Genomic DNA, 23,852 nt, shown 5'->3' with positions numbered 1-23,852 from the left:
CTATAGGGTTTGGGGTCCCTATAATGTTTTGGGGTCTCTATAGGGTTAGGGGTCCCTGTAGGGGTCTGGGGTCCCTATAGGGTTTGGGGTCCCTATAGGGTCTGGGGTACCTATCAGGTTTGGGGTCGCTATAGGGGTTTGCAGTCCCTATAAGGGTCTGGGGTCCCTATAGGGGTTTGGGGTCCCCATAGGGTTTGGGGTCCCATAGGTGTCTGGGGTCCCTATAAGGCTTGGGGTCCCTATAGGGTTTGGGGTCTCTATAGGGCTTGGGGTACCTATAGGGTTTGGGGTCTCTATAGGGGTTTGGGGGCTCTATAGGGTTTGGGGTCCCTATAGGGGTTTGGGGGCCCTATAGGGTTTGGGGTCCCCATAGGGTTTGGGGTCTCTATAGGGTTTGGGGTCCCTATAGGGTTTGGGGTCTCTATAGGGTTTGGGGTACCTATAGGGTTTGGGGTCCCCATAGGGGCTTGGGGGTCCTATAGGGGTTTGGGGTCTCTATAGGGCTTTGGAGTATCTATAGGGCTTGGGGTCCCTATAGGGGTTTGGGGTCCCCATAGGGTTTGGGGTCCCCATAGGGGTCTGGGGTCCCTATAGGGTTTGGAGTCCCTATAGGGTTTGGGATCCCTATAGGGGTTTGGTGTCCCCATAGGGGATTGGGGTCCCCATAGGGGTTTGGGGTCCCTATAGGGCTTGGGGTCCCTATAGTGTTTGGGGTCCCTATAGGGTTTGGGGTCTCTATAGGGGTTTGGGATCCCTATAGGGTTTTGGTGTCCCTATAGGGTTTTGGGGTCCCCATAGGGGTTTGGGGTCCCTATAGGGTTTGGGGTCCCTATAGGGGTTTGCAGTCCCTATAAGGGTCTGGGGTCCCTATAGGTTTTGGGGTCCCCATAGGGGTTTGGGATTCCCATAGGGGTTTGGGGTCCCTATAGAGCTTAGGGTCCCTATAGAGCTTAGGGTCTCTATAGGGTTTCGGATCCCTATAGGGTTTGGGGTTCCCACTCACCTGGTGACCCCATCCTTGATGTGGTACAGGAGACACTCGGACATCAGTGGGTCCTCATTGAGGTTCACCAAGTGTGGGGTCTGTATAGGGGGGGACACCCCATAAGTGAGCACTTGGGGGTCACAATGGGGGTGTCCCCATAGGGGGGGGGAACCCCATAAGTGAGCACTTGGGGGTCACAATGGGGGTGTCCCCATAGAGGGGGGGGACACCCCATAAGTGAGCACTTGGGGGTCACAATGGGGCTGTCCCCATAGGGGGGGGGGACCCCATAAGTGAGCACTTGGGGGTCACAATGGGGGTGTCCCCATGGGGGGGGGAACCCCATAAGTGAGCACTTGGGGGTCACAATGGGGGTGTCCCCATGGGGGGGGGGACCCCATAAGTGAGCACTTGGGGGTCACGGGGGGGGTGTCCCCATAGAGGGGGGGACCCCATAAGTGAGCACTTGGGGGTCACAATGGGGGTGTCCCCATAGAGGGGGGAACCCCATAAGTGAGCACTTGGGGGTCACAATGGGGGTGTCCCCATAGAGGGGGGGGAACCCCATAAGTGAGCACTTGGGGGTCACAATGGGGGTGTCCCCATAGAGGGGGGGAACCCCATAAGTGAGCACTTGGGGGTCACAATGGGGGTGTCCCCATAGGGGGGGGACCCCATAAGTGAGCACTTGGGGGTCACAATGGGGGTGTCCCCATAGAGGGGGGGGACCCCATAAGTGAGCACTTGGGGGTCACAATGGGGGTGTCCCCATAGACGGGGGGGGACCCCATAAGTGAGCACTTGGGGGTCACAATGGGGGTGTCCCCATAGGGGGGGGAACCCCATAAGTGAGCACTTGGGGGTCACAATGGGGGTGTCCCCATAGGGGGGGACCCCATAAGTGAGCACTTGGGGGTCACGGGGGGGGGTGTCCCCATAGAGGGGGGGAACCCCATAAGTGAGCACTTGGGGGTCACAATGGGGGTGTCCCCATAGAGGGGGGGTGCCCCATAAGTGAGCACTTGGGGGTCACAATGGGGGTGTCCCCATAGAGGTTGGGGAACCCCATAAGTGAGCACTTGGGGGTCACAATGGGGGTGTCCCCATAGAGGGGGGGGAACCCCATAAGTGAGCACTTGGGGGTCACGGGGGGGGTGTCCCCATAGAGGGGAACCCCATAAGTGAGCACTTGGGGGTCACAATGGGGGTGTCCCCATGGGGGGGGACCCCATAAGTGAGCACTTGGGGGTCACAATGGGGGTGTCCCCATAGAGGGGGGGGAACCCCATAAGTGAGCACTTGGGGGTCACGGGGGGGGTGTCCCCATGGGGGCGGACCCCATAAGTGAGCACTTGGGGGTCACAATGGGGGTGTCCCCATAGAGGGGGGGGAACCCCATAAGTGAGCACTTGGGGGTCACAATGGGGGTGTCCCCATAGGGGGGGAACCCCATAAGTGAGCACTTGGGGGTCACAATAGGGGTGACCCCATAGAGGGGGGGGGACCCCATAAGTGAGCACTTGGGGGTCACAATGGGGGTGTCCCCATAGGGGGGGGGTTTTGGGGGTGTCCCCCCCCCATGGACTCACCTTTTTGGGGGTGAAGACCCCCATGGTGCCCCCGTCCTCACGTAGAGCGACCCCCATCTCGGACAGCAGAGCCTCCCTATGGGTAATGGGGTAATGGGGTAATGGGGTAATGGAGTAATGGGGTAATGGGGGTAATGGGGGTAATGGGGGTAATGGGGTAATGGGGGTAATGGGGGTAATGGGGGTAATGGGGGTAATGGGGGTAATGGGGTAATGGGGGTAATGGGGGTAATGGGGGTAATGGGGTAATGGGGTAATGGGGGTAATGGGGGTGATGGGGTAATGGGGGTAATGGGGGTAATGGGGGTAATGGGGGTAATGGGGGTAATGGGGTAATGGGGGTAATGGGGGTGATGGGGTAATGGGGGTGATGGGGGTGATGGGGTAATGGGGGTAATGGGGTAATGGGGTAATGGGGTGATGGGGTAATGGGGTAATGGGGTAATGGGGTAATGGGGGTAATGGGGTGATGGGGGTAATGGGGGTAATGGGGTAATGGGGGTAATGGGGGTAATGGGGTGATGGGGTAATGGGGGTAATGGGGGTAATGGGGGTAATGGGGGTGATGGGGTAATGGGGGTAATGGGGGTAATGGGGTAATGGGGGTAATGGGGGTGATGGGGTAATGGGGGTAATGGGGTAATGGGGGTAATGGGGGTAATGGGGTGATGGGGTAATGGGGGTAATGGGGGTAATGGGGGTAATGGGGGTGATGGGGTAATGGGGGTAATGGGGGTAATGGGGTAATGGGGGTAATGGGGTAATGGGGGTAATGGGGTAATGGGGTAATGGGGGTAATGGGGTAATGGGGTAATGGGGATGATGGGGGGCAGTGTAGGGGGGATTGGGGGTCCCATGGGGTGGATTTGGGATGCAATTGATGGGGTTAGGGGTGTTTTTGGGGGTGTTCTGGTGTGGTTTTGGGGTGTTTTTGGGGTGATTAGGGGTATTTTAGGGGTGATTTGGGGGGTTTAAGGATGATTTGGGGTGTTTTGGGGGTTATTTAGGGTGTTTTAGGGGTGTTTTTTGGGTTTTTTTTGGGCTGTTTTGGGTGTTTTGGGGTGATTTGGGGTGTTTTACGGCTGTTTTGTGGTGTTTTAGGAATGATTTGGTGTGGTTTTGGGGTGTTTTGTGGTGTTTTTGGGGTGTTTTGGGGGGTTTTAGGTGTGATTTTGGGTGTTTTAGGGGTGCTTTTGAGCTGTTTTAGGGTGTTCTTGCATGTTTTAGTGGTATTTTGGGGTGTTTAAGGGCTGATTTTGGGTGTTTTTGGGGTGTTTCACAGTGATTTTTGGTGTTTTCAGTGTGTTTGGGCTGTTTAGGTGTGTTTTTGGGCTGTTTTGGGCTGGTTTAGGTGTGTTTTAGGTGTGTTTTGTGGTGTTTTAGGGCTGTTGAGGGGTGATTTGGTATGTTTTCAGTGTGTTTTTAGGTGATTTTGGCTGTTTTCGGGTGTTTTTGGGCTGTTTTGGGCTGTTTTCAGGTGTTTTCGGGTGTTTTAGGGCTGTTTTGGGGTGGTTTTGGGCTGTTTTTGGGTGTTTTGGGGCTGTTTTTCAGGTGTTTTTGGGCTGTTTTGGGCTGACTTTGGGTGTTTTGGGATGTTTTTGGGCTGTTTTCAGGTGTTTTCGGGTGTTTTGGGCTGTTTTCGGTGTGTTTTCGGGTGTTTTTGGCCTGTTTTCAGGTGTTTTTGGGCTGTTTGGGGGTGTTTTTTTGGGCTGTTTTCAGGTGTTTTTGGGCTGTTTTCAGGTGTTTTTGGGCTGTTTTCAGGTGTTTTCAGGTGTTTTCAGGTGTTTTTGGGCTGTTTTCAGGTGTTTTTGGGCTGTTTTGGGCTGTTTTCAGGTGTTTTTGGGCTGTTTTCGGGTGTTTTTGGGCTGTTTTCAGGTGTTTTCAGGTGTTTTTGGGCTGTTTTCAGGTGTTTTTGGGTGTTTTCAGGTGTTTTTGGGCCGTTTTCAGGTGTTTTTGGGCCGTTTTCAGGTGTTTTTTGGGGTGTTTTCAGGTGTTTTTGGGCTGTTTTTGGGGTGTTTTTTGCTGTTTTCAGGTGTTTTCAGGTGTTTTCAGGTGTTTTCCCACCTCTCCATCCTCAGAGCCTCCGTCCGCTGCAGTTTCTGCTCCCAGGTCTCATTCAGCTCTGCCATGATCCTCTCGGACTCCTGGGGGGACCCACAATGGGAACGGGTTTGGGGTCAGTTTGGGTCATTTTGGGTTCTTTTGGGGTGATTTTGGGTGTGTTTGGGGTGATTTTTGGGTTATTTTGGGGTGATATTGGGTTGTTTTGGGTTGATTTTGGGTCATTTTGGGTTATTTTCGGGTGATTTTGGGTTATTTTGGGGTGATTTTGGGGTATTTTGGGTTATTTTGGAATGATTTTGGGTTATTTTGGGTGATTTTGGATCCTTCTGGGGTGATTTTGGGTGTTTTTGGCGTGATTTTGGGTTATTTTGGGGTGATTTCAGGTGTTTTGGGGTGATTTTGGGGCATTTTGGGTGATTTTGCGTCATTTTGGGGTGATTTTGGATGTTTTTGGGGTGATTTTGGCGTCATTTTGGGTTATTTTGGGTCATTTGGGGGTGATTTTGGGTCATTTTGGGGTGATTTTCGGTGTTTTCGGGTGATTTTGGGTCTTTTTGGGTTGTTTGGGGTTATTTTGGGGCGTTTTGGGTTATTTTGGGTGATTTTGGGTGATTCTGGGGTGATTTTGGGTCATTTTGGGGTGATTGTGGGTTATTTTGGGGTGATTTCGGGTGTTTTGGGGTGATTTTGGGGCATTTTGCGCCATTTTGGGTGATTTGGGGTCATTTTCTGGCGATTTTGGGTGATTTCGGGTGTTTTGGGGTGTTTTTGGGGTGGTTTTGGGTGATTTTGGGGTGATTTCGTGTGTTTCCCATCACCTGCAGCCTCTCCATTGCCTCCGCAGCACTGAGGGGGGGCAGCAGCTCCGTGGCCCCATTGACGGCAGTGGGAGGGGGGGGCTCGGCAGGGGGGGGGTCATTGGGCGGCTCTGGGGGGGGGAAATGGGGGTTAAAGGGGGGGGGCAGAACCCCCCCGGTGACCCCAAAACCCCCCCTCTGTGCCCCCCCACCCCCCCCCCAATGCCCCCCCCTTGATACCCCACCCTGTGCCCCCCAACCCCCCCCCTTCGTACCCCCCAACTCCCCCCACAGTACCCCCCACATTCCCACAAACCCCCCCCCAATGCCCCCCCCATTGGTACCCCCCGAAGCCCCTCCCCCCCCAATGCCTCCCCCCCCCGATACCCCCAACCCCCACCCCCCAAAACCCTCACCCCCCGGACCCCCCCCCTTTAGTACCCCCAAACCCCCCCCTGGTGCCCCCCCGACCCCCCTCCCGATGGCCCCAAATCCCCCCCCAAAACCCTCCCCCCCCGATGCCCCCCCAGTGCCCCCCAAATCCCCCCCCCCCCGGTGACCCCAAACCCCCCCCTTGGTACCCCCCAACCCCCCCCATGGCCCCAAAACCCCCCCCAAACCCACCCCCCCAATGGCCCAAACCCCCCTCCCTACTGCTCCCCTTTGTGCCCCCCCCAACCCCCACCCTTGGTACCCCCCAAGCCCCACCCCCCCCGGTGCCCTCCCCCATTGGTACCCCCCGAAGCCCCTCCCCCCCCCATGCCTCCCCCCCCAAGCCCCCCAACCCCCCCCCCCAAAACCCTCCCCCCCCGGGCCCCCCCCCTTTGGTACACCCCAAACCTCCCCCCCGATGCCCCCAACCCACCCCCAAACTCCTCCGCCCCCAATACCCCCCCCCTTGGTACCCCCCAAACTCCTCCCGCCCCCAAACCCCTCCCCTAGGTACCCCCCAAGACCCTCCCCCTGGTGCCCTCCCCCCCCCCTTTTGTACCCCCCAAGCCCCTCTTCCCACCCCCCCCATTGGTACCCCCCAAGCCCCACCCCCCCCGTGCCCCCCAACCCCCCTTCTTGTGCCCCCCCACCCCCCCCATGGCCCCAAACCCCCCCCAACCCCTCCCCCCCGATTACCCCCCCAGTGCCCCCCAAATCCTCCCCCCAATACCCCCCAACCCCCCCCATTGATACCCCCCAAACCCCCCCCCAAACCCCTCCCCCCCCCGATGCCCCCAAATCCCCCCCCCCGGTGACCCCAAACCCCTCCTTGGTACCCCCCAACCCCCCCCAATGCCCCAAACCCCCCTCCCAACCCCCCCCTTTGGTCCCCCCCCAAACCCCCCCTTTGTGCCCCCCCAACCCCCCCCCCCCAAACCCCCCCCCCTTTTGTACCCCCCAAGCCCCGCCCCCCTACCCCCCCCATTGGTCCCCTCAAGCCCCACCCCCCCATGGTGCCCCCCCCCTTGGTACCCCCCAACCCCCCACCAATGCCCCCCAAACCCCCCCCTTGGTACCCCCTAAACCCCCCCCGATGCCCCCCCCCCCCCAGTGCCCCCCAACCCCCCCCCCCAAACCCCTCCCCCAAACTCCTCCCCCCCCCAACCCCCCCCCCATTGGTCCCCCCCAAGCCCCTCCCCCCGTTTCCCCCCCCCCCTCACCATGGTCTGGCCCGGCGAGCGGCGGCGCATGCGCACGCAGCAGTTCCCGCAGCCGCGCCACCTCCCTCCGCAGCTCCCGGATCAGCCTCGCGTTGGGGTCCTCGTTCACCACCGCGTGACACCGGATGTGACGTGTGCGGTCCGCGTACCTGCGGGGGGGGGGGGGAGGGAGAGGGAACAGCCGAGGGAGGGACAGGGAATGAGCGTAAATGGACCCAAAATAGCACAAAACGGACCCAAAAAACAGGCCAAAACCAGCAAAAAACAGCCAAAAAGAGCCCAAAACAGCAAAAAACAGCCCAAAATACCCCAAAATAGCACAAAACGGACCCAAAATAACACTAAAAGAGGCCAAAATACCCTAAAACAGACCCAAAAGAGCCCCAAAACTGCCCAAAACAGTACAGAACAGCCCAAAACAGCCACAAAACGGCCAAAACAGCCCCGAAAAAGCCCCAAAATAGCCCAAAACCAACCCAAAACTGCCCAAAATAGCCCAAAAGAGCCAAAACCAGCCCTAAACCAGCCCAAAACAGCACAAAACAACACAAAACAGCCCCAAAACAGCCCAAAATACCCCAAAACGGACCCAAACTACCCCAAAATAGCGCAAAACAGCCCAAAACGGGCCCAAAATAACCCTAAAACAGACCCAAAACAGACCCAAAATAGCCCAAAACAGACCCAAAACAGACCCAAAAACAGACCCAAAACAGCCCTAAACAGCCCTAAACAGCCCAAAATCAGCCCCGAAACAGCCCAAAACAGCCCAAAATAACCCTAAACCAGCCAAAAAAAGCCCCAAATACCCCAAAATAGCCCAAAACAGCCCAAAACTGACCCAAAATAACCCTAAAACCAGCCCCAAAATAGCCCAAAACAGACCCAAAACAGCCACAAAATAGCCCAAACCAGACCCAAAACAGCCCTAAACAGCCCAAAACAGACCCAAAATCAGCCCCAAAACAGCCCAAAATAGCCCAAATTAACCCTAAAACAGCCAAAAAAAGGCCCAAATACCCCAAAATAGCCCAAAACAGCCCAAAACGGACCCAAAATAACACTAAAAGAGCCCCAAAACAGACCCAAAACAGCCACAAAATAGCCCAAAACAGACCCAAAACAACCCAAAATACCCTAAAACAGCCCCAAAACTGCCCTAAATCAGCCCTAAAACAGCCCAAAACAGCCCCAAAACAACCCTAAAACAACCCTAAAACAGCCAAAAAAGCCCAAAATACCCCAAAATAGCCCAAAACAGCCCCAAAATAACCCTAAAACAGCCCCAAAACTGCCCCAGACGGCCCCAAAACAGCCCCAAAACAGCCCAAAACAGCCCTAAATACCCCAAAACACCCCTAAAACACAATATCAGCCCCTAAAACCCCTAGGACACTTTAAAACACACCCAAAACACCCAAAACCACCCCAAAAATACCCCCCAAACAGCCCTACATACCCGCAGACCCCGAACACATCCCTAAACACCCCCAAACCAGTATGTAACACCCCAAACCAGTATGTAACACCCCAAAACCAGTATGTAACACCCCAAACCAGTATGTAACACCCCAAAACCAGTATGTAACACCCCAAACCAGTATGTAACACCCCAAAACCAGTATATAACACCCCCAAACCAGTATGTAACACCCCAAACCAGTATGTAACACCCCCAAACCAGTATGTAACACCCCAAAACCAGTATGTAACACCCAAAACCAGTATGTAACACCCCCAAACCAGTATGTAACACCCCATAACCAGTATGTAACACCCCAAAACCAGTATGTAACACCCCAAACCAGTATGTAACACCCCAAAACCAGTATGTAACACCCCAAAACCAGTATATAACACCCCCAAAACCAGTATGTAACACCCCAAAACCAGTATGTAACACCCCCAAAACCAGTATGTAACACCCCAAAACCAGTATGTAACACCCCCAAAACCAGTATGTAACACCCCAAAACCAGTATATAACACCCCAAAACCAGTATGTAACACCCCAAACCAGTATGTAACACCCCAAACCAGTATGTAACACCCCCAAACCAGTATGTAACACCCCAAAACCAGTATGTAACACCCCAAACCAGTATGTAACACCCCAAAACCAGTATGTAACACCCCCAAACCAGTATGTAACACCCCAAACCAGTATGTAACACCCCAAAACCAGTATAAAACACCCCAAAACCAGTATGTAACACCCCAAACCAGTATGTAACACCCCAAAACCAGTATGTAACACCCCCAAAACCAGTATGTAACACCCCCAAAACCAGTATGTAACACCCCAAAACCAGTATGTAACACCCCCAAACCAGTATGTAACACCCCAAAACCAGTATGTAACACCCCAAAACCAGTATATAACACCCCAAACCAGTATGTAACACCCCAAAACCAGTATGTAACACCCCAAACCAGTATGTAACACTCCAAAACCAGTATGTAACACCCCAAAACCAGTATGTAACACCCCAAACCAGTATGTAACACTCCAAAACCAGTATGTAACACCCCAAAACCAGCATGTAACACCCCAAAACCAGTATGTAACACCCAAAACCAGTATGTAACACCCCAAAACCAGTATATAACACCCCAAAACCAGTATGTAACACCCAAAACCAGTATGTAACACCCCAAACCAGTATGTAACACCCCCAAACCAGTATGTAACACCCCCAAACCAGTATGTAACACCCCAAAACCAGTATATAACACCCCAAAACCAGTATGTAACACCCCAAAACCAGTATGTAACACCCAAAACCAGTATGTAACACCCCCAAACCAGTATGTAACACCCCAAAACCAGTATGTAACACCCCAAACCAGTATGTAACACCCCAAACCAGTATGTAACACCCCCAAACCAGTATGTAACACCCCAAAACCAGTATGTAACACCCCAAAACCAGTATGTAACACCCCAAACCAGTATATAACACCCCAAACCAGTATGTAACACCCCCAAACCAGTATATAACACCCCAAAACCAGTATGTAACACCCCCAAACCAGTATGTAACACCCCAAAACCAGTATGTAACACCCCAAACCAGTATGTAACACCCCAAACCAGTATGTAACACCCCAACCCCACTCACCTTAGGGTGCTCAGGGTCTCCTCATAGTTGATATCAGCAGGACTCAGTGCAGCAATCATAGCAGTGCGGGAATTGCCTCCTATGGGGCAATAAGGACCCCCCCATATGTTAAATACCCCCATTAAATACCCCCCCCAACACCTTAAATACCCCCAACACCTTAAATACCCCCCCTAACACCTTAAATACCCCCAACACCTTAAATACCCCCCCAACACCATAAATACCCCCCCAAACACCTTAAATACCCCCAACACCTTAAATACCCCCTCAACACCTTAAATACCCCCCAACACCTTAAATACCCCTCAACACCTTAAATACCCCCCCAACACCTTAAATACCCCCAACACCTTAAATACCCCCCAACACCTTAAATACCCCCAACACCTTAAATACCCCCCAACACCTTAAATACACCACCCAACACCTTAAATACCCCCCAACACCTTAAATACCCCTCCCAACACCTTAAATACCCCCCAACACCTTAAATACCCCCCCATACATTAAATACCCCCCAAACACCTTAAATACCCCAACACCTTAAATACCCCCCCCAACACCTTAAATACCCCCAACACCTTAAATACCCCCCAACACCTTAAATACCCCCCAAACCTTAAATACCCCCCAACACCTTAAATACCCCCCCAAAACCCTAAATACCCCCCCAACACCTTAAATACCCCCCAACACCTTAAATACCCCCCCAACACCTTAAATACCCCCAACACCTTAACTACCCCCCAACACCTTAAATACCCCCAACACCTTAAATACCCCCCAAATACCTTAAATACCCCCAACACCTTAAATACCCCCCCATACATTAAATACCCCCCTCAACACCTTAAATACCCCCCAAACCTTAAATACCCCCCAACACCTTAAATACCCCCCAACACCTTAAATACCCCCCAACACCTTAAATACCCCCCCAACACCTTAACTACCCCTCACCCAGGTTCTCCTTCAGTAGCCAGGTCAACACCGAGTCCCTATATGGGATGAAATCCGGTTTCTTCCTCTTGTTTTGCTATGGGATAAAGCAATGGGATTGAAAAGGGTGTTCCTATAAGTGGGGGTGTTGTGGGGCTGACGGGGGTACCCCCATTGAGTACAATGGGGGGATATGGGGGTACCCCCCCCCCCCAAACTCACCGCCTCGGCCAGGGCAGAGATGACTTTACCCAATGTGGTCAGGGACTTGTTGATGTTGGCCCCTTCCTGTTGGGGTGTATGGGGTAGGTTTGGGGGTACATGGGGGGTATATGGGGGGTACATGGGGGGTACATAGGGGGGTATATGGGGGGTACATGGGGGGTACATAGGGGGGTATATGGGGGGTACATAGGGGGGTACATAGGGGGGTACATGGGGGGGTACATAGGGGGGTACATAGGGGGGTACATGGGGGGGTATATAGGGGGGTACATGGGGGGTACATAGGGGGGTACATAGGGGGGTACATGGGGGGTACATGGGGGGTACATAGGGGGGTACATGGGGGGTACATAGGGGGGTACATAGGGGGGTACATAGGGGGGTATATGGGGGGTACATAGGGGGGTACATAGGGGGGTACATGGGGGGTACATAGGGGGGTACATGGGGGGTACATAGGGGGGTATATGGGGGGTACATAGGGGGGTACATAGGGGGGTACATGGGGGGTACATAGGGGGGTACATGGGGGGTACCCCCCCATTGACACCCCCCCTATGGTGTCACCTTGAGGCGCAGCCCTGAGGTCCCAGCGTGGTCGGCTCGTTCGCTGCCTGCAAGGTCCACCAGGCTGATGCGGCTGACCTGGGGATGGGGTAATGGGGGGTTTGGGGGGTATTTTGGGGTGTAGTTGGGGTATTTGGGGTGTAGTTGGGGGTATTTAGGGGTATTTGGGGGTATTTTGGGGTGTAGTTGGGGGTATTTGGGGTTCTGTTTGGGTGTAATTTGGGCTGGATTTTGGGGTGGATTTGGGGGTATTTTGGGGTGTAGTTGGGGGTATTTGGGGGGGGTGTAGTTGGGGTATTTGGGGTGTAGTTGGGGGTATTTTGGGGTGTAGTTGGGGTATTTTGGGTGTAGTTGGGGGTGTTTGGGGTGTATTTGGGGTATTTTGGTGTGTAGTTGGGGGTACTTTGGGTGTATTTGGGGGTATTTGGGTGTAGTTGGGGGTATTTGGGGTGTATTTATGGGTATTTTGGGTGTATTTAGGGGTATTTTGGGTGTAGTTGGGGGTATTTTGGGTTCTGTTTGGGTGTACTATGGAGTGTATTGGTGTGTATTTGGGGTGTGCTTTGGGGCACATTGTTGCCTGTTTGGGGTGTGTTTTGGGGGTCATTGGTGCCTGTTCTGGCTGTGTTTTGGCTGTGTTTTGGGGCTTATTGGTGCCTGTTTGGGGTATGTTTTAGCTGTGTTTTGGGGCGCATTGGTCCCTGTTTGGGGTGTGTTTCGCCTGTGTTCTGCCTGTGTTTCGGCTGTGTTTTGGGGTTCATTGGTGCCTGTTCTGGCTGTGTTTTGGGGTGCATTGGTCCCTGTTCCAGCTGTGTTCTAGCTGTGTTTTGGCTGTGTTCTGGCTGTGTTTTGGGGTTCATTGGTGCCTGTTCTGCCTGTGTTTCGGCTGTGTTTCGGCTGTATTTCAGTGTTCATTGCTGCCTGTCTGTCACTCACCTTCTCACTGCACAACTGGCTGAGCGGATCCCTCCTCCTCTGGCTCAGCACTATGCTCAGCACCGCATGGGACCGGCTACTGGATGCATTCATGGCCGTGGCCGCCACCGTACTGGGACCATACCAATACAACGGGGGGGGGTTAATGGGTCCATATGGGGGTTAACTGGTCCATATGGGGGGGTTAACTGGTCCATATGGGGGGTTAACTGGTCCATATGGGGGGGTTAACTGGTCCATATGGGGGGTTAACTGGTCCATATGGGGGGTTAACTGGTCCATATGGGGGGTTAATGGATCCATATGGGGGGGGGTTAACTGGTCCATATGGGGGGGTTAATGGATCCATATGGGTGGTTAACTGGTCCATATGGGGGGGTTAACTGGTCCATATGGGGGGTTAACTGGTCCATATGGGGGGGTTAACTGGTCCATATGGGGGGGTTAACTGGTCCATATGGGGGGTTAACTGGTCCATATGGGGGGGGGTTAATGGGTCCCTATGGGGGGTTAACTGGTCCATATGGGGGGGGGGTTAACTGGTCCATGGGGGGGGGGTTAACTGGTCCATATGGGGGGGTTAACTGGTCCATATTGGGGGGGGGGGTTAATGGGTCCATATGGGAGGGTTAACTGGTCCATATGGGGGTGTTAACTGGTCCATATGGGGGGGGTTAACTGGTCCATATGGGGGGGGTTAACTGGTCCATATGGGGGGGTTAACTGGTCCATATGGGGGGGGGTTAACTGGTCCATATGGGGGGGGGTTAACTGGTCCATATGGGGGGGGGGGTTAACTGATCCATATGGTGGGTTAACTGGTCCATATGGGGGGTTAACTGGTCCATATGGGGGGGTTAATGGATCCATATGGGGGGGTTAACTGGTCCATATGGGGGGGGTTAATGGGTCCATATGGGGGGGGTTAACTGGTCCATAGGGGGGGGGGGGTTAACTGGTCCATATGGGGGGTTAACTGGTCCATATGGGGGGTTAACTGGTCCATACTGGGGGGTTAACTGGGCCATATGGGGGGTTAACTGGTCCATATGGGGGGTTAATGGGTCCATATGGGTGGGTTAACTGGTCCATATGGGGGGTTAACTGGTCCATATAGGGGGGGTTAACTGGTCCATATGGGGGGGTTAATGGGTCCATATGGGGGGGTTAAGTGGTCCATATGGGGGGGTTAACTGGTCCATATGGGGGGGTTAACTGGTCCATATGGGGGGGTTAATGGGTCTATATGGGGGGTTAACTGTTCCATATGGGGGGGGGGTTAACTGGTCCATATGGGGGGTTAATGGGTCCATATGGGGGGGTTAAGTGGTCCATATGGGGGGGTTAACTGGTCCATATGGGGGGGGTTAACTGGTCCATATGGGGGGGGTTAATGGGTCCATATGGGGGGGTTAACTGGTCCATATGGGGGGTTAACTGGTCCATATGGGGGGGGTTAACTGGTCTATATGGGGGGTTAACTGGTCCATATGGGGGGTTAACTGGTCCATACTGGGGGGTTAACTGGTCCATATGGGGGGGGTTAATGGATCCATATGGGGGGGTTAACTGGTCCATATTGGGGGGGGTTAACTGGTCCATATGGGGGGGTTAACTGGTCCATATGGGGGGTTAACTGGTCCATATGGGGGGGGGGTTAACTGGTCCATATGGGGGGGTTAACTGGTCCATATGGGGGGTTAACTGGTCCATATGGGGGGGTTAACTGGTCCATATGGGGGGGGTTAACTGGTCCATATGGGGGGGGTTAACTGGTCCATATGGGGGGGTTAACTGGTCCATATGGGGGGGTTAACTGGTCCATATGGGGGGGTTAACTGGTCCATATGAGGGGGTTAACTGGTCCATATGGGGGGTTAACTGGTCCACATGGGGGGGTTAACTGGTCCATATGGGGGGTTAACTGGTCCATACTGGGGGGGTTAACTGGTCCATATAGGGGGGGTTAACTGGTCCATATGGGGGGGGGGTTAACTGGTCCATATGGGGGGTTAACTGGTCCATACTGGGGGGGTTAACTGGTCCATATGGGGGGTTAACTGGTCCATATGGGGGGTTAACTAGTCCATACTGGGGGGGGTTAACTGGTCCATATGGGGGGTTAACTGGTCCATATGGGGGGGTTAACTGGTCCATATGGGGGGGGGTTAACTGGTCCATATGGGGGGTTAACTGGTCCATATGGGGGGTTAACTGGTCCATATGGGGGGGGTTAATGGGTCCATATGGGGGGGTTAACTGGTCCATATGGGGGGTTAACTAGTCCATATGGGGGGGTTAACTGGTCCATGAGGGGGGGTTAACTGGTCCATATGGGGGGGTTAACTGGTCCATATGGGGGGGGGTTAATGGGTCCATATGGGGGGGTTAACTGGTCCATATGGGGGGTTAACTGGTCCATATGGGGGGGTTAACTGGTCCATATGGGGGGGTTAACTGGTCCATAGGGGGGGGTTAATGGGTCCATATGGGGGGGTTAACTGGTCCATATGGGGGGTTAACTGGTCCATACTGGGGGGGTTAACTGGTCCATATGGGGGGGTTAACTGGTCCATATGGGGGGGTTAACTGGTCCATATGGGGGGGGTTAACTGGTCCATATGGGGGGTTAACTGGTCCATATGGGGAGGGGGTTAACTGGTCCATATGGGGAGGGGGTTAACTGGTCCATATGGGGGGGGTTAACTGGTCCATATGGGGGGGTTAATGGGTCCATATTGGGGGGGGTTAATGGGTCCATATGGGGGGGTTAACTGGTCCATATGGGGGAGTTAACTGGTCCATATGGGGGGTTTAACTGGTCCATACTGGGGGGTTAACTGGTCCATATGGGGGGTTAACTGGTCCATATGGGGGGTTAACTGGTCCATACTGGGGGGTTAACTGGTCCATATGGGGGTTAACTGGTCCATATGGGGGGTTAACTGGTCCATATGGGGGGGTTAACTGGTCCATATGGGGGGGGTTAACTGGTCCATATGGGGGGTTAACTGGTCTATATGGGGGGTTAACTGGTCCATATGGGGGGGTTAACTGGTCCATATGGGGGGGGGGTTAATGGGTCCATATGGGGGGGTTAAGTGGTCCATATGGGGGTTAACTGGTCCATATGGGGGGTGTTAACTGGTCCATATGGGGGGGGTTAATGGGTCCATATGGGGGGTTAACTGGTCCATATGGGAGGGTTAATGGGTCCATATGGTGGGGTTAACTGGTCCATGGGGGGGGGGGTTAACTGGTCCATGGGGGGGGTTAACTGGTCCATATGGGGGGGGTTAACTGGTCCATATGGGGGGGTTAATGGATCCATATGGGGGGGTTAACTGGTCCATATGGGGGGTTAATGGGTCCATATGGGGGGGTTAATGGGTCCATATGGGGGGGTTAACTGGTCCATATGGGGGGGGTTAACTGGTCCATATGGGGGAGTTAACTGGTCCATACTGGGGGGTTAACTGGTCCATATGGGGGGGGGTTAACTGGTCCATATGGGGGGGTTAACTGGTCCATATGGGGGGGTTAACTGGTCCATATGGGGGGTTAACTGGTCCATATGGGGGGGGGTTAACTGGTCCATATGGGGGGTTAACTGGTCCATATGGGGGGGTTAACTGGTCCATACGGGGGGGTTAACTGGTCCATATGGGGGGGGGTTAACTGGTCCATATGGGGGGGTTAACTGGTCCATATGGGGGGGTTAACTGGTCCATATGGGGGGTTAACTGGTCCATATGGGGGGGGGTTAACTGGTCCATATGGGGGGTTAACTGGTCCATATGGGGGGGTTAACTGGTCCATACGGGGGGGTTAACTGGTCCATATGGGGGGTTAACTGGTCCATATGGGGGGGTTAATGGGTCCATATGGGGGGGTTAATGGATCCATATGTGGGGTTAACTGGTCCATATGGGGGGGGGTTAATGGGTCCATATGGGGGGTTAACTGGTCCATATGGGGGGGTTAATGGGTCCATATGTGGGGTTAACTGGTCCATATGGGGGGGTTAACTGGTCCATATGGGGGGTTAACTGGTCCATATGGGGGGGGTTATTGGGTCCATATGGGGGGGTTAACTGGTCCATATGGGGGGTTAACTGGTCCATATGGGGGGTTAACTGGTCCATATGGGGGGGGTTAACTGGTCCATATGGGGAGGTTAACTGGTCCATATGGGGGGTTAACTGGTCCATGGGGGGGGGTTAACTGGTCCATATGTGGGTGTTAATGGGTCCATATGGGGGGTTAACTGGTCCATACTGGGGGGGTTAACTGGTCCATGGGGGGGGGTTAACTGGTCCATATGGGGGGGTTAATGGGTCCATATGGGGGGTTAACTGGTCCATATGGGGGGTTAACTGGTCCATATGGGGGGGGTTAACTGGTCCATATGGGGGGTTAATGGGTCCATATGGGGGGTTAACTGGTCCATATAGGGGGGGGTTAATGGGTCCATATGGGGGGTTAACTGGTCCATATGGGGGGAGTTAACTGGTCCATATGGGGGGGTTAATGGATCCATATGGGGGGTTAACTGGTCCATATGGGGGGTTAATGGGTCCATATGGGGGGGGTTAACTGGTCCATATGGGGGGGGGGGTTAATGGGTCCATATGGGGGGGTTAACTGGTCCATATGGGGGGGGTTAACTGGTCCATATGGGGGGTTAACTGGTCCATATGGGGGGGGGGTAATGGGTCCATATGGGGGGTTAATGGATCCATATGGGGGGTTAACTGGTCCATATGGGGGGGTTAATGGATCCATATGGGGGGGTTAACTGGTCCATATGGGGGGGTTAACTGGTCTATATGGGGGGGTTAATGGAACCATATGGGGGGTTAACTGGTCCATATGGGGGGTTAACTGGTCCATATGGGGGGGGGGTTAACTGGTCCATATGGGGGGGTTAACTGGTCCATATGGGGGGTTAACTGGTCCATATGGGGTGGTTAATGGGTCCATATGGGGGGGTTAACTGGTCCATATGGGGGGGTTAACTGGGCCATATGGGGGGGGTTAACTGGTCCATATGGGGGGGTTAACTGGGCCATATGGGGGGAGTTAACTGGTCTATATGGGGGGTTAACTGGTCCATATGGGGGGGGGTTAACTGGTCCATATGGGGGGGTTAACTGGTCTATATGGGGGGGTTAACTGGTCCATATGGGGGGTTAACTGGTCCATATGGGGGGGGGGGGTTAATGGGTCCATATGGGGGGTTAACTGGTCCATATGGGGGGGTAATGGGTCCATATGGGGGGTTAACTGGTCCATATGGGAGGGTTAATGGGTCCATATGGGGGGGTTAACTGGTCCATATTGGGGCGTTAATGGGTCCATATGGGGGGGTTAATGGGTCCATATGGGGGGTTAACTGGTCCATATTGGGGGTTAGCTGGTCCATATGGGGGGGTTAATGGGTCCATATGGGGGGGTTAACTGGTCCATATGGCGGGTTAACTGGTCCATATGGGGGGGTTAACTGGTCCATATGGGGGGGTTAACTGGTCCATATGGGGGGGGTTAACTGGTCCATATGGGGGGATTAACTGGTCCATATGGGGGGTTAACTGGTCCATATGGGGGGGTTAATGGGTCCATATGGGGGGGTTAACTGGTCCATATGGGGGGTTAACTGGTCCATATGGGGGGGTTAATGGGTCCATATGGGGAGTTAACTGGTCCATATGGGGGGGTTAATGGGTCCATATGGGGGGGTTAACTGGTCCATATGGGGGGGGTTAACTGGTCCATATGGGGTGTTAACTGGTCCATATGGGAGGGGTTAACTGGTCCATATGGGGGGGTTAACTGGTCCATATTGGGGGGTTAACTGGTCCATATGGGGGAGTTAACTGGTCCATATGGGGGGGGGTTAACTGGTCCATATGGGGGGGGTTAACTGGTCCATATGGGGGGGGTTAACTGGTCCATATGGGGGGTTAACTGGTCCATATGGGGGGTTAACTGGTCCATACTGGGGGGGTTAACTGGTCTATATGGGGGGTTAACTGGTCCATACTGGGGGGGGGGGTGTCCCCCTCCCCCCCCCTCACCGAGCCTTGTTGCCGCTGTCCAATAGCTCGGCGATGTCGCCGAGTGACGTCACAGCCAATCGCGATAGGTCTTGTACGTAGGGCCCCAGCAGGGGGTGCTCGCGCACGCGCAGTCCCCCCCCCCGGCCCCTAGGGGTCAGCAGGTCACGGACGCGCTCGCAATAGATCTCCATGTAACTGACCTGGGGGGGGTCAAATGGGGTCAACCAATGGGGGGGGGGGGGATGGGGGACACCAAAGGTCATAATGGGGGGGGGGTCAAATGGGGTCAACCAATGGGGGGGGGGGGATGGGGGACACCAAAGGTCATAATGGGGGGGGGGTCAAATGGGGTCAACCAATGGGGGGGGGGGGGGATACCAATTGGGGGGGGGGGGGCAAGATGGGGTAACCCAATGGGGGAGGGGGGGGGTCAAATGGGGGACACCAAAGGTCATAATGGGGGGGGGATGGGGTAAACCAATGGGGGGGGGACACCAATGGGGGGGGGGGTTAAATGGGGTAACCCAATGGGGGGGAATGGGGTAAACCAATGGGGGGGGGGGAAAATGGGGGACACCAAAGCTCCTAATGGGGGGGGCAAAATGGGGACCCTAAGCCCTCAATGGAGGGGGGTCAAATGGGGTACCCCAAAACCCATAATGGGGGGGCAAAATGGGGTACCCCAATGCCCTCAATGGGGGGGGCCCCAGACGGGGTACCCCAATTGGGGGGGCAAGATGGGGTACATCAATGGGGGGAGGGCAAGATGGGGGACCCTAAAGCCGTCAATGGGGGGGGGCAAAATGGGGTACACCAATGGGGGGGGAAATGGGATAACCCAATGGGGGGGGGAATGGGGGACCCCAAAGCTCATAATGGGGGGGGGAAATGGGGCAGCCCAATGGGGGGGGGAAATGGGGTACTCTAATGGGGGGGGGGCAAATGGGGTAAGCCAATGGGGGGGGGGAAATGGGGCAGCCCAATGGGGGGGAATGGGGGACACCAATGGGGGGGAAATGGGGGACACCAAAGCTCATAATGGGGTACCCCAAAGCCCTTAATGGGGGGGGGGAAATGGGGTACACCAATGAGGGGGGGGCAAGATGGGGTCCTCCAAAGCCCTTAATGGGAGGGGCAAAATGGGGTAACCCAATGGGGGGGGCAAATGGGGGACACCAATGGGTGGGGAATGGGGTAAACCAATGGGGGGGGGGGGTCAAATGGGGTCCCCCAAAGCTCCTAATGGGGTACCCGAAAGCCCTCAATGGGGGGGGGGGAAATGGGGCAGCCCAATGGGGGTCAAATGGGGTAAACCAATGGGGGGGGGAATGGGGGACACCAGAGCTTCCAATGGGGGGAGGGGGAAGATGGGATACCCCAAAGCCCTTAATGGTGGGGGGCAAAATGGGGTAACCTAATGGGGGGGGGGAAATGGGGGACACCAATGGGGGGGGGGTCAAATGGGGGACCCCAAAGCTCATAATGGGGGGGGGCAAAATGGGGTAAACCAATGGGGGGGGGGGGGGGGCAAGATAGGATACCCCAAAGCCCTTAATGGGGGGGGCAAGATGGGGTAACCCAATGGGGGGGGTCAAGATGGGGGACCCCAAAGCCCCCAATGGGGGAGGCAAAAGAGGCAGCCCAATGGGGGGGGAATGGGGTAAACCAATGGGGGGGGGTCTATAACATATAGGGGACCCCCAACCACCCCATAGGGTCTCACTCACCTCCACCGAGAAGGACACCTCAGAGGATCCTTCCTTTGCCACACGGGCGAAGAGATCCTCACACAGCTGTGGGGGGAGGGATGGGGGGTCCTGAACCCCAAACACACCCATAGACCCCATAGCTGCCCCATAGCTGCCCCATAGCTGCCCCATAGCTGCCCCATAGACCCCATAGCTGCCCCATAGCTGCCCCATAGACCCCATAGCTGCCCCATAGACCCCATAGCTGCCCCATAGACCCCATAGCTGCCCCATAGCTGCCCCATAGCACCTGTGGGATGAGCCCCATAGCTGCCCCATAGCACCTGTGGGATGAGGCCTCGCTGTCCTGGCTCCGCTGTCCCCATCATGGTGTAGGATTTGCCAGCCCCAGTCTGCCCATAGCTGCCCCATAGCTGCCCCATAGCTGCCCCATAGCTGCCCCATAGCTGCCCAATAGACCCCATAGCTGCCCCATACACCCCATAACCACCCCACAGCCCCCATAGCCCCCATAGCCCCCATAGACCCCATAGCCCCCATAGACCCTATAGACCCTATAGACACCATAGACCCCATAGCCGCCCCATAGCTGCCCCCATAGACCCCATAGCCGCCCCCTAACCCCCATAGACCCCATAGCACCCATAGCCCCATAGCCCCCATAGACCCCATAGACCCCATAGCACCCATAGCCCCCATAGCCCCATAGCCCCCATAGACCCCATAGACCCCATAGCCCCCATAGCACCCATAGCCCCCATAGCCCCATAGACCCCATAGCCCCATAGACGCCATAGACCCCACAGCCCCCATAGACCCCACAGACCCCATAGCCGCCCCCATAGACCCCATAACCCCCCCATAGACCCCATAGACCCTATAGACCCCATAGCCCCCATAGCTGCCCCATAGCCCCCATAGCTGCCCCATAGCTGCCCCATAGCCCCATAGCCCCCATAGCCGCTCCCATAGACCCCATAGCTGCCCCATAGCTGCCCCATAGCTGCCCCATAGCACCTGTGGGATGAGGCCTCGCTGTCCTGGCTCCGCTGTCCCCATCATGGTGTAGGATTTGCCGGCCCCAGTCTGCCCATAGCTGCCCCATAGCTGCCCCATAGCCCCCACAGCTGCCCCATAGCTGCCCCATAGACCCCATAGCTGCCCCATAGACCCCATAGCTGCCCCATAGCTGCCCCATAGCACCTGTGGGATGAGCCCCATAGCTGCCCCATAGCCCCATAGCTGCCCCATAGCCACCCCATAGACCCCATAGCTGCCCCATAGCCGCCCCATAGACCCCATAGCTGCCCCATAGCTGCCCCATAGCACCTGTGGGATGAGGCCTCGCTGTCCTGGCTCCGCTGTCCCCATCATGGTGTAGGATTTGCCAGCCCCAGTCTGCCCATAGCTGCCCCATAGCTGCCATAGCTGCCCCATAGCCCCATAGACCCCATAGAACCCATAGACCCCATAGACCCCATAGCCGCTCCCATAGACCCCATAGCTGCCCTATAGACCCATAAGCCCCCCATAGACCCCATAGCTGCCCCATAGCTGCCCCATAGCCCCCATAGCTGCCCCATAGCTGCCCCATAGCTGCCCCATAGCTGCCCCATAGCACCTGTGGGATGAGCCCCATAGCTGCCCCATAGCCCCCATAGCTGCCCCATAGCCCCATAGCTGCCCCATAGACCCCATAGACCCCATAGCTGCCCCATAGCTGCCCCATAGCTGCCCCATAGTTGCTCCATAGCTGCCCCATAGCCCCCATAGACCCCATAGCCCCCATAGACCCCATAGCTGCCCCATAGCCCCATAGCACCTGTGGGATGAGCCCCATAGCTGCCCCATAGCTGCCCCATAGCTGCCCCATAGCTGCCCCATAGCCCCATAGCACCTGTGGGATGAGGCCTCGCTGTCCTGGCTCCGCTGTCCCCATCATGGTGTAGGACTTGCCAGCCCCAGTCTGCCCATAGCTGCCCCATAGCTGCCCCATAGACCCCATAGCTGCCCCATAGCTGCCCCATAGCTGCCCCATAGCTGCCCCATAGCACCTGTGGGATGAGGCCTCGCTGTCCTGGCTCTGCTGTCCCCATCATGGTGTAGGACTTGCCAGCCCCAGTCTGCCCATAGGCCAGGACACAGACGTTGTAGCCATGGAAAGCCTGGAGCAGGAGCTCAGCTCCGATGGACTCGTACACCCGGAGCTGGGAGGCGAAGTGGGGGTCGGACTCCTGGGGGGGGAGGGGAAACAGACCCAAAACAGGGTGAAATAGACCCAAAACAGCGTTAAAATGGGGTGAAATTGACCCAAAACAGGGTGAAATTGACCCAAAACAGGGTGAAAATGGGGTAAAATAGACCCAAAACACGGTTAAAATGGGATAAAATAGACCCAAAACAGGGTGAAAATGGGGTGAATAGACCCAAAACAGGGTTAAAATGGGGTGAATAGACCCAAAACAGGGTGAAATTGACCCAAAACAGGGTGAAAATGGGGTGAAATAGACCCAAAACAGGGTGAAATTGACCCAAAACAGGGTGAAATTGACCCAAAACAGCGTTAAAATGGGGTGAAATAGACCCAAAACAGCGTTAAAATGGGGTAAAATAGACCCAAAACAGGGTGAAATTGACCCAAAACAGCGTTAAAATGGGGTGAAATAGACCCAAAACAGTGTTAAAATGGGGTGAAATATAGACCCAAAACAGGGTGAAATAGACCCAAAACAGGGTTAAAATGGGGTGAAATAGACCCAAAACAGGGTGAAATTGACCCAAAACAGGGTGAAAATGGGGTGAAATTGACCCAAAACAGCATTAAAATGGGGTGAAATAGACCCAAAACAGGGTGAAATAGACCCAAAACAGGGTGAAAATGGGGTGAAATAGACCCAAAACAGTGTTAAAATGGGGTGAAATAGACCCAAAACAGGGTTAAATTGGGGTGAAATAGACCCAAAACAGGGTGAAATAGACCCAAAACAGGGTTAAAATGGGGTGAAATTGACCCAAAACAGGGTGAAAATGGGTGAAATTGACCCAAAACAGGGTTAAAATGGGGTGAAATTGACCCAAAACAGGGTGAAAATGGGTGAAATTGACCCAAAACAGGGTTAAAATGGGTGAAATTGACCCAAAACAGCACTAAAACAGGGTCAAAACAGCCCCAAAACAGCACCAAAACAGCCCCATTTTACCCCAA

The 23,852-nt window shown here is 54.9% G+C and overlaps 1 protein-coding gene across 4 annotated transcripts in view; it reads right to left on the bottom strand.

Annotated features, from left to right (window-relative positions):
- KIF1C (kinesin family member 1C) overlaps positions 1-23,852 on the bottom strand; it is a 38,808-nt gene that overhangs the window by 7,966 nt on the left and 6,990 nt on the right. For 2 of the 4 annotated variants that reach the window (XM_034073510.1, XM_034073513.1), the window contains exons 4-16: positions 22,702-22,881; positions 20,666-20,731; positions 18,957-19,138; positions 12,880-12,991; positions 11,944-12,021; positions 11,374-11,439; positions 11,173-11,248; positions 10,210-10,288; positions 7,088-7,236; positions 5,457-5,566; positions 4,639-4,718; positions 2,575-2,650; positions 1,004-1,083 (exon numbers count right to left, since the gene is read on the bottom strand). In XM_034073510.1, the coding sequence (XP_033929401.1) occupies positions 1,004-1,083; positions 2,575-2,650; positions 4,639-4,718; positions 5,457-5,566; positions 7,088-7,236; positions 10,210-10,288; positions 11,173-11,248; positions 11,374-11,439; positions 11,944-12,021; positions 12,880-12,991; positions 18,957-19,138; positions 20,666-20,731; positions 22,702-22,881 (1,334 nt within the window). Of the gene's footprint in view, positions 1-1,003; positions 1,084-2,574; positions 2,651-4,638; positions 4,719-5,456; positions 5,567-7,087; positions 7,237-10,209; positions 10,289-11,172; positions 11,249-11,373; positions 11,440-11,943; positions 12,022-12,879; positions 12,992-18,956; positions 19,139-20,665; positions 20,732-20,970; positions 21,059-21,664; positions 21,762-22,701; positions 22,882-23,852 lie in introns of those variants that run through there. The other 2 variants (XM_034073511.1, XM_034073512.1) reach the window with 2 other exon arrangements.

This window comes from Melopsittacus undulatus (assembly GCF_012275295.1).
Source record: "Melopsittacus undulatus isolate bMelUnd1 chromosome 25 unlocalized genomic scaffold, bMelUnd1.mat.Z SUPER_25_unloc_1, whole genome shotgun sequence".
NCBI classification, from domain to species: domain Eukaryota; kingdom Metazoa; phylum Chordata; class Aves; order Psittaciformes; family Psittaculidae; genus Melopsittacus; species Melopsittacus undulatus.
Note: the sequence above shows the minus strand (reverse complement) of the source record. Positions and strands in the feature narration are given on the sequence as shown.